The sequence below is a fragment of the Azolla caroliniana genome, unplaced genomic scaffold (assembly GCF_043228905.1).
Source record: "Azolla caroliniana isolate FFs.n. ecotype wild unplaced genomic scaffold, voAzoCaro1.0.p SCAF_5, whole genome shotgun sequence".
In the NCBI taxonomy this organism is placed as follows: domain Eukaryota; kingdom Viridiplantae; phylum Streptophyta; class Polypodiopsida; order Salviniales; family Salviniaceae; genus Azolla; species Azolla caroliniana.
The window spans coordinates 5,413,539-5,424,574 of record NW_028230440.1 but is presented as its reverse complement, the minus strand read 5'-3'; the positions used below and the strand labels follow the sequence as shown (position 1 = coordinate 5,424,574).

The window sequence follows — 11,036 nt, the reverse complement described above, 5'->3', positions numbered from 1 at the left end:
GTTATAAAATAACTAACTACATACAAGCATATTAAAAATATAAGTCTAGAAGGGGCAACTTACACATGGATGGTGGAGCCAATATGGCACGTTTGTACTAAATAGATCTAAATTTTGTAGGTCTAAATTTTTTTAATGGCCATCTCTACCTACAACACAATTTGAGGTAGAATATGGATATAGGTTCCAAAGTTGTCTTAAAAAGTGCATTTTGCTTTATATGATAGACCATACTAAATGAAGGGTAGATTGTTGTGAAGTGTCTCATTATTATTCACTTTTATAGAAATCACATAATTCACAATGTGTATTATAATGAGTGTTATGGTTAACGGCCCGTCTCAAGTATCATTTTTCCCTTTATGCATATTAAACCCTAAACCGTAAATTAGATTGTCACAATGACATCTTTACCCTACCCAATACGTGCTTTACATCATCCATTCAAGATGCTTATTGAGGAGTTATAGTTGGCTTGTGACCACATAGATTCTATTTGCACCATTTGTATGCCAACATATATATGAATTTCTAACCATAGAATCTACTATATTTAACCAACTAGGTGAGGTCAAGCTATTTTATAATCAACACTTTTAGATGGGGAGCTTATGTGAATGTTCATGTGTTGATGAACACCAATATGTACATTGATATAGGTCTTCCTCTTTCTTTTCAGCCCCCCTACTTTTTCTTTCTTTTCCTTTTCTTTCTCTCCTCTTAAAAAATATATAAATTTGGGTGTAATAAATTTGATCGAGGTGGAGGATCCACCTAGTTGAGGTTCTATGACTTGGGCATAGATTAGCACTGATTATATCAATATGTATGGTCTCCCCTTATGTTTGCAAACATAGGAGTTCAACCCAAACATGTTCATATTTAATGAGATGAATTAAAAGGGAACTCTTATTAAATAACTCTCCTAACTACTTTATATGTCTCAGTGATCATAGATAGCCCCAAATCTCATTGCCTAAATGAACCATGAAGTAATCAAATAGTAGGAGAGAGAAGTGTATAAATGGTTTGTCTATATATTAAATATTTGTGTCGCACAAGCATATGTACCAAATTATTGAACTCAAAACATTAAGTTTCACAAATTTTATCCTTTGGCTATGAGCCTAAAATGTCATTGCTAATGAGTCACAATCTAAGACCATGTAATGGTATGTGATCACACACATTCAACTCCCTTATTGAAAATAATCATCTTGTGCATTTTTTAACAAGTAAATATGTTGTACTTACCAATGAAATCATTGTTTTTCCACCTTTTCTAAACCACTCTTCAAATAGTGTCAAAGACGAGGGTGCATGCGATTGAAGACAATGGTAGACTAGAGATCCTCTTCGTGCATTGATTTTAGCACAAGTAGAGGAAACACGTTACACAATATATCATCTTATCTATTTATTATTAAACTTCATTATCAATTCATTTGGTGGTGTTACTAAGGCAATGATATTGCAATTTTGAACCTATTGGTTTGGTGATTTCTTGGGCATTTCAAGGAAAAAGCTCAATTTCCAAGTAACTCATAAACACCTTCTTTGGTCCATTCCTCAAGAAAACATAAGAAAAGCCATATAAATCATGCCATTTACACCTCAATGTTACATTATTAAAGAAAAACAAACCAATCTTTATCTCAGATTCATAAAGAGCTTCTAAAGTTCTTTTGCATATTCTAAATCTTGCAATTCTCTTGCATATTTTAAATCTAGGATGCGCCTACCATTTCATTAATGGATAACTTCAACTCCTCTTTTTTAAGCGGCATCTAGAGCATATAATACTACTCATCCTCACTCTACTCTCATTACTCATGCATGACCAGCAGTACAATCCTAAAGCCACTCTTCATTGTATTCATCAAGCATTCAATAAATGAATATATCATATTATCTCATCCCACTCTCTTGCATCATGATCATTATACCTTGGTCCTTTATATGGTATATTCACGAACATGTTATCATTGCATCCAGTTTATTTCAAATGAAAAATTTGAACTAGAAAACGTCTAGCTTTTTTTATACTAGATTTCTATCAATCCACACACATTTAGCTATATGTGATACATTCATTCATATAAAAACGTAATGTTAGCGCATGTCAACATTAAACAGAGAAAAGATGAAATAAATGAATGTGCAAGCAAACCGAGTCAAATAAAGCAATAACATATATACAAATGTGAATAGCGAATATAAACATGTGTTTTTACAATGTTTTGATTTATTTATTCTATCTAAATTCCTTCTCAATTTTGTTGTTTCATGTCTCTTCACACTACATGTAGACAATATGAGCATAGAGATATTTACTATGTTTCAATGCATGCATCTAGAAAGTAAATATTTTCTTCCCAGTTTATGTGCTCCTTGCTATTTGCACATCACAAAGAAAACAATATAAGAATAGCACTTCCTACAAGGTACAAGTCGAGTTACCACAAAGATCTTTTATGAAATTGCCATGTGATTAAATCAAATACTTTTGAGACACGAGTTGTATCAGCAAATGTGAAATTAATCCAATAACTCATACGCATCCATGGCTGGCAGAGACTGATGCTTGTTAGATTGACCAAGATGTTTGATATCATGTGAAGTACCATTGGTCATTGGATCAAGAAATTCATTGCTTATGCTATCCAGAGATCCCTTCCTTATATCTTCAGGAAATGCATCGAACTTGTTACTTTTCAACCTCCTCGAATTCACTCTTGATGTCAAATTTGTTCGGCCACTTTTCAATTGAGATGATTTTGGTGAAGTGACAAGAAGTAATTTTGACATTACATATGCCAGCAACTCTTCCCGATGGGCAAAGGTGAAATCTAGATGTGCATATTCAAATTCACTATAAGAAACAATACAACCTCTCTCCTTCAAAGCATGATAATGCCGTTTCACCATTGCCCTCGGGATTAACTTATCTTTCCTACCAGCGACAAGATCCACTGGAATATCAACCACACCATAATTAGCCCCAATATCTAAAGGGTATGGACTGCCATAAGCTTCCATATTTTCCGAGGTGGACCCAAAATCATACATCTGGAATCGATCAGCCCTTCTCATCTGACATAGATGAACCAGCACTCGATATGCAACACCCGGCATGTCATATACATTGTAATGGGTTTGCCCGAGGGCACCCACCCAATTTGAGCTATCTCCTCCCACTACATAGCTACAAAGCGTTTGCACAAGACCCCCCAGTGCTGGATAGTTTTGGAAATCTCGTGCTAGCTTGTTGAAAAGACCCCTAAAAATCTTTGTCCGAATGTAGAAACCTGGTATCAAAGGCATTAATAAAGGGGCAAGCCCTGGAAGGATATATTGTGAAATTGTACACACCCAAGGTGCCTCTTTGTGGAAACCAGCTGGTGATAGTAGTATAAGGCGGGATAATCGATGTGGTTTATTCTCAAGGTGTCTTGTTACAACATACATCAACAACCCCGCTCCTCCCAGGCTATGGGCCACGCCACATATCTTGTACGGTTGCGGATCAATGTCTGATGTCTCATCAGAAATGATATGTAGGCCCTGAAGTTCTTCCATTTTTATTGAATGAATCTTGTTTATCATCGACGGAATATCCTGCATGCCATGCTCGTTGACAGAATAACTCCAATACCTGGTAATGCAAACGTAGACTTTTATAGAAGCACAAGGAAATAATGAACATAATGTCTCTACAGATATTGCCATTTCATTGGGAAAACAGGGATAATGACTCATGAGTCCAATATTAATATCAGACTGAACGAATAACATCATGGGATGGGACTAGTAGGTACATTTATTTAAATTGACCCAATTATTGATGTCATTGACAGACCTCTTTAACACTGATTTATAGGTGTAAATTGGTGAACAAGTAACACTTTCATGATGGGTTTATACAACTTCATTGCTAGGAGTGAGTGTATGTATGGCAAGATTGCATGAACTTCCAGTATCAACCCTTATAATTGACATACATTCATATGCAACATTATTTGAGCTTGGAAATACAAAATAGGGAGTATTTTTTCCTAATCATATATTAACCATGCCCCAGATATTACTTTTCACACAAACCACCAATGAACTGAGTTTCTAGTACTTCTTGAGACGGAAAACCTCAGCCATCATGTATTTCTGTTTCCTTGATAGCTAATTTACAACTATTACTCATCTTTCTTTACTAGCAAAATCAACTCAAAAATCAACTCCCAACTTCCAAAAAATTGTAAATAGCTAATTATCAATATACCTCCTATCAGGACTACAATAATAACATCTAGCCTTTTACAAAAACTTCTCTACAAATCTCATTGTCACAGAAGTTGCCCTATAATGACAGATGCTCTAAAGTGGTAAAAATGTACGTATGAGGCATATACACAACATTCTCTACAAATTTCCCAATTCATTAAGCAATATTTCAGCCAGTATGTTACAAAGTTTGATCTATATAAAATATATTTTATCAAAAGAACAGACTCGAAATTTGTATAATGGATCCTCGTACCTTTGGGATGAGATGTTCTTGTCCACATGTTCTCTTGAAGCAAGACCTCGAAAGTTTCCAAGAAAAACGTCATATCCTGTTATGGGAAACTTCAGAGAGAGCACAATAAGACTCAAGCGTGGCAGTTGGAATATTGAAATATATTACCCACCTTGGTCATATGCAGCAAATGCTTGTGAGCCAACAACTCCATTTGATACCCATCTGTTAAGTACATCATATCACATGTTTAGAACCAAACAGTTTTTAGTCTATAACCAAATGTTTCTAACATTCAATGTCGACTGAAATATTTCAATCATGCAAAACTTACCCTAATGAGCTGTCCAGAAGACCATGCTGCAAATACAGCACCTTTTGAGAGTCCCGCCTACAATCAAGTCCAGAACATTATACGTGTCACATATTACAGGACAATAACATCAAATTTGGTTTCTATTATCTCCATAACTTTCTACAGTACTTCTTTTTCTTGTCATAAGCAACCACCATGGCAACAATATATCCATATTTTTCTACATTCTTAATATTGTGAACAGAAGTGTAAAGCCATTGCTGATAATACTGATAGAACTTCCAATATATTAAGTTAATCTTTCTAAAAAGAAACCATGAGTTGCAGATATAAGAAGCCAAGAAAACTCTCAGCGAATGTAAAACAAAGAAAAGGGCACAGTGGAAACAACACTAATCAAAGAAGACAAAGAGTCCAGAACCTAAGAAATATAAATAGCTGTATGAAATACTGTAGAACAGCAGTGCCTAAAGAATGTACCACTATATGTGACTACCACAGCTATAGTTTCTCAGTCTAAATACTGGAGAAGCATTGTGCCTAAGGAATGTCCCATTATGCGTATCCAAGAGTCAAATTGATGCTGCCTCTTCTTATGATCCAAAAAATTTTATTCAATACAAATATCATGTTGCTGACACATATTTTGTCAAAAAGAAAGCTACAAACTTTGAATTAAAGAAAACATTGACAATCTTGTACGTTTAGAAAGCCAACAATCTCCAAGATAGTGGAATATTAAATTACCCAGCTCTATCAAGCCCCTTACTTTCTTCAAACTCACAATCACAAATCTTTGATCTCCGCTTCCAACAGATTACCTTCAGGAAAGGACACATGGAAACATTCAATTGTCCATGCGTTTCTGATGTGTAAGTCTATTGCATAGCTCCAAGCGGAATGATTTTATTCCACACAAGGAGAGTGCACAGAAAGTAAACCCTGATTCCAGATTTTTCTGTTCAAAGATGCTGCAAATTGACTCAGTGTGTGCATTCAGAAGTGTCATCATAGTCATCCTTCTCAGTGAAAGTAGACTCTAGGTGACTTCAAAGTTGATGATCATTCATTCTAGCCTGGCATATTTCGACAAAGGTGACTATAGAAATGTCAGCAACATATCACTCACCCTAATAACTCATCTAATGAGCAGGTAAGGAGTTTCAATAAATGTACTCAATCGCGGGGTTTAGTCAATAGCCAATGAGCAATGATAAAGAAATAAAGAACATATAATATTCGAGTAATGGATACAGAAGCTTACAAAAGATTGGAGTAGAAGAATACAATAGCTATCTCTTGAGTCTTGAGGACTAACTACTAAACTAAAATGATAACTTGGTAAAGGGTTGATTCCATTCAACAAATACACCTTCTTGTGAGCCTTAAGGTTTATATAGGAGGAAAAGGTTGCATCGATGGTCAGCCTTTATAAAGCAAATTTCTTTTCCTACATAATTCTAAAGCAGTTTTCTACTCAACACCTAGTCATAAAATGGCTCCTCAATGATCTTCCACATTAATTTGCTTACTATTTATGAAAAGAATGGGTCATAGGTCTTAAGTTGAGATGTATAGGATTCCCTATAGGTATTCTTTCCACGATAACCATTTTCTGCAGTTAAAATCACAAACTTGGGATGGTATTATGTGGATGGATATTCTAAGCGCATTAAAAATTTGCATGCATTTAAATATACTAGTATGGAAACTTCATGGGATTCCCTATTAGGTATTCTTCGATGATAACCATTTGCTGGCACTTAGATCACAAACTGGGATGTATTAAGTGGATATAAATCCTAAGCGCATTAAAAAAACTTGCATGAATTTAAATATACTAGTCCGCATCCTCATGATTTCCGGATGTTTTCTTAGTCAAAATTTAGTTCAGCTATTTGCAACAAGCTAAGGTTGAAGGATATCACTTCTCTCTGTTTCATTTCAGGATCTTTTCTTCATAAAAAATTGGTTCAGTTTTTTCTAACTAACTATGATTCTTTGTCTTGTTCCATTCCTTAATATATTTTGGGGGAGAGAGAAACAAAGTGCTATTGTAGGTGCATCAATTTGCCCTAATGCCCCACACTCACTGCACAAGTGATGTGGGTTATCAAAATAGTTCACTATGCTATGTCCATATTCATGGCCTTCTCTAGATGGTGAATGTCAATTATAATTCTGATTCATCATTTTCTGTTTCATTGCACTATGGTCATATATCAAGTATGCAAAATGGACAATTATAACACTAAAAATACACTCGAAGGGCACTATATTTAATCTATAACTGGACCAGGTTCAGATTTTAGGTTTTATGAAAAGAATGCAGAAAATGTATGCCTTGCCCAAAAAACAATGATAAGTAGAATACCGTGGAATTCTTTCCATCAAAAGGACATAACCATCCTCTGTAACAACCCTAACAGATTCATATGGGTACCTGGGCAACAGAGAAAGCAAAAACACTCTTTAGTACCTTGAGAGTCCAACACAAATTTCTGCGCACTAATAGTGTGTGGACAATTTCCAACACTCACCCAAGTTCAGTAATTACATCTTCACATGAGCGTGCATCAGTATACATTGCTGCTTGCTTCTTCTCTTTTCTGAACTTAGGAACTGGACCTGAATCACCAAGAGTAGCTGTTGGAACATTCATAGTGTCCTCATCATCATTCCTTTGAACATATAGCTTCCTTGCAAGAAGTTTCAATGTCTGGAAAGGCGAAAGACTATACAGCAATAATTTTCTCACGAGATCAAACACCCTCTCAATAAAAAGCTCCACAACCAGCTGCATATCCTGTCAAGGAAAGGCAAGCAACTAAACAATACAACCATTTCAAGGTATAGTCAGTAATTTTTTTCTCCAAACACTCACCTCAATGACCCCATGCCTTCGATCAGTTGTTCGGTGAACAACAAAACTCTTCACACTGGTAAGCCCTTTGCTTGCCAATCCGTACATTCGATATAGACTTCCAGATGAACCATTTCGGCTTCCAATTCCTGGAGATGGCCTTATGAAGGGCCGTGGAGAAGCAATACCAAGAAAGTACTTTGAGAGCTCTGATAACGATCCAGCAAAGCCACTGACTTTCGATCTGAAGGTATCTCTCTTCTCAACCCTAAAAGAATTAGCTTTTGAAAGTTGAGATGCCTGAGAAGAAGGGGATGATGGCACAATACTATCATCTTCATCTAGTCCCGATTCATACTCAGATTGTGAATCTTCATCTGCATCGGCAGTATATTCATGAATGAACTGATTGAAGGATGACACGCCACTGTATTTCATAGCAGATTATTAATTCATCATTGTAACATATAAAAGCAAGCAGACATAACTTTTGCCACGTGTTATTACAGCGAAACCAAATAGAATACATATTTAACAGAAAAGAAAGATAAACTAAGCATACTCTTCCATCCATTGAGGCAGACGAGGAGCTCTCAATGTCGGTCGTAACTCCCATCCCTGAACACCTTCCAAAATCCTTGCCTTCCCAGGTAAAAATGTAAGTATCAATGCCGAAACTCCATTGATCAACTTAATGGTATTGTTAAATGACTCATGACTAACTGCCTTTAATGACCTGAAAAGAGAAGTTAAGAACAGCCATAAAGCTCGTGTATAGTATTTGAAATTTATGATGTTCAATGATGTAATGAAACTTAATGGAGATAGATGGGTAATATGATGCGTGCTTCATTTATGAGTGTTTATATGAAGTTTATTAGATTTGATTTATATTCCACACTGTGACTTTTATCATTATGACCACTGCGGAGCATGCATGTCCTTTATTTATAAGCATTTATTTTATGTTTATTAACTTCAATTGATATCCAGACATCTTAATTTTTATCATCAAAATTATTATAGGACATGCATTTCATAGATGACAAGATGACTCTGGCATATTTTCCCACCTATGCGTCGTTTATGAGTGTTTATATGAAGTTTACTAGATTCCATATATATTCCTAACTGTGAATTTTATTATTATAATTTATAACCATTGTGGAGGATACATGTGCTTTATTTATGAGCATTTATTTTATGTTTATTTGCTTCAATCAATATCCAGAAATTTAGATTTATCATTAAAACCATTATAGAAGACGCATTCATAGATGACAAGATGACTCTGGCATATTTTCCCACCTATGAATGTAGATCTACCTGACAAGCTTTGCAATACTAAACTAAACTAATCATCATAGTACATGACAAATTCACTGCATAGATACAACCAGGAAAACGAACCACTTACTCTTTGATTACTCCCAAGACACTGTCCACGAATCTTTGCATTCTACCTCAACGAACTTTTATGGACACGCTACAGTTTTGTAGGTTTCAGTGCATTCTCGATCATCAGCAAAGAGTTTCAGATAGCATTGAGATCAAGAAAGAGGCTGATAACGCTGAATAACAAACAGTCAGAGGAAATGTGAGAAAGCGATCTAATGGCCAGTTTCTTCCTCGTCCAATCAAATGAAGAATTGGTAAGATGTCACAACCAAGGCTAAGCAGATGGTCAAAAATCTCTACTAATGAAGAAAATTTCATGCATTATTGCAGACAAATGAATAGTTCTAACCTTTGCAAATACGATACAAGAGGTCTTAAGGATGTTGGGAAGGTGAAACCAAATCGAAATTAGTGTGATAAAATGCACATAAACAGCTCCACAATGAACAATGTTTGGGTTTCCTGAACAAAGGACAGAATCCATAGCCTTAATAAGCATCCCTGCTATTAAAGAAATTTCATGAATTTTGAGTGACTATGTCTAACCTTCGAAAAGATGGTATCCAGATAACTGTAACAAAATGCACAAAAAGCTTCAGAAAGAGGGAGTTTCGGATCTATGTATTGGCAAGTTTAGATTTATTTTTCAAAATTATGATTCTAAAGACTGTTCAACAAGACAGAAAAATTGCGTAACATTAACTCATAACAAAACGCTAAATAAGAGTATCTGGTTAACAACAGAACATCCTGTTACAAGAAATGCAATGAAAATGGATGAAACGAAACATTGAAGATGCAGAAAAAGCAGCGATTGGTATAAACTTTTCTTTCTACTGAAAAAGGCACATGAAATTTGATTGAACAAAGCATCCAATGTGCAGAGAGAAATAAGGCGTAGGTATAACCTTCATAAATGACTGACCTTTCCCAAGAAATAAGATGATGTTGTTGATGATGATGATATAAACCGATTTTGCAAAACCTGAAGAAGAAGATATGTACGGTTCGAGAATGATCTCTCTATCCTGACCAGAAAATTAGTTCGAGAAAAATATCTGTGTTGAACCAGAGTAATTAGGTTTCGAGAGTGCTCTCAGTATGCACAGGGGGGGAGAATTAGGGTTGGAGACCGCTCTCTGTCTTCTTCGCGCGCTCGGTCGAACTTCTCACCCTCTGATGAGAAGAAGATGATGAAGAAGATGCAGCGGCGATGGAGTCCCGGTCTCGGAAACCCTAAATCAGAGACAGAGGAGGAGGAGGAGGGAACCCTAACCCTAATCTCTTAACATTCTGAGGACGCGTACACTTGGCGCCTCTGTCTGTTTTTCTTTCCAATTACGTCTTTCCACGTGTATACGCTATAATCTAGCGAACAACTCTCTCTCCCTCTCTCTCTATGATTATTATTATTATGATGATTTGCTCTTTTTTAAGTTCTAAGTAATACTAGGAAAGGTCGTGGGTTCAAAACCTGGGTTTTCCTCTTCTTCTTTCTATCTACATATATATCTTGTAGCGTCCATTAGAGAGGCCAATGTTCACCCATGGGACCTAAGTACACCAAGTCTTTTCTTGATGTGTGTCTCCTTCGTAAGAAGAGATGTTCATACTTTGTAGCACAAAAAGTCTCGATCATCCGTAGAATGGCCAATATTGACCCTCGATACCAGTTGTCTCGCCAAACTATCTAATGGATGGCGTGGTCTTCGGTTCAAATCCTAGCTTTCACATGCACATACATACATCTTTTGTTTACAATGGATATGTATATCATTCCTCCTAGACTACAAGCCACATCGGTGTATCGAAACAAATGGCCTCATCATATCAACATGCTCTCCGATTTGTTTGACCTCATTAAGAGGGTGTAGTAACTTGGGTGTCATCCTCAAACACCACCCAGAAGTTTGAGCTCGTATATTGAGTGCATTGTCTTTCTGCTC

General features: G+C 36.0%; 1 protein-coding gene across 2 annotated transcripts; it reads right to left on the bottom strand.

Moving 5' to 3' along the window:
* Nucleotides 1-2,359: 2,359 nt before the first annotated feature.
* Nucleotides 2,360-9,251, bottom strand: LOC147863865 (sterol esterase TGL1-like). 2 transcript variants are annotated; one of them, XR_015529787.1, is made up of 10 exons: nt 9,110-9,251; nt 8,255-8,428; nt 7,714-8,119; nt 7,370-7,635; nt 7,204-7,272; nt 4,848-4,904; nt 4,686-4,738; nt 4,535-4,610; nt 2,419-3,655; nt 2,360-2,387 (listed from the first exon to the last, which is right to left on the bottom strand). XR_015529787.1 is itself a non-coding variant. In XM_087319527.1 (9 exons), the coding sequence occupies exons 1-9, from the start codon at nt 9,148-9,150 to the stop codon at nt 2,539-2,541; spliced, it is 2,259 nt and encodes a 752-aa protein (XP_087175653.1). In that variant the 5' UTR covers nt 9,151-9,251; the 3' UTR covers nt 2,360-2,538. The 2 variants fall into 2 exon arrangements, 1 of the variants encoding a protein (XP_087175653.1); XM_087319527.1 differs by having other exon boundaries at nt 2,360-3,655.
* Nucleotides 9,252-11,036: the final 1,785 nt, after the last annotated feature.

Bases quoted from the DNA above. Each gene is read 5' to 3' on its own strand.
- LOC147863865 (XM_087319527.1), bottom strand. From the start codon at position 9,150: ATGCAAAGATTCGTGGACAGTGTCTTGGGAGTAATCAAAGA. The intron at 8,429-9,109 runs GTAAGTGGTTCG...TTCTCTTTTCAG, and splicing joins GTCTTGGGAGTAATCAAAGA to GTCATTAAAGGCAGTTAGTC. The intron at 4,905-7,203 runs GTATTCTACTTA...ACTTGATTGTAG, and splicing joins TTGATGGAAAGAATTCCACG to GCGGGACTCTCAAAAGGTGC.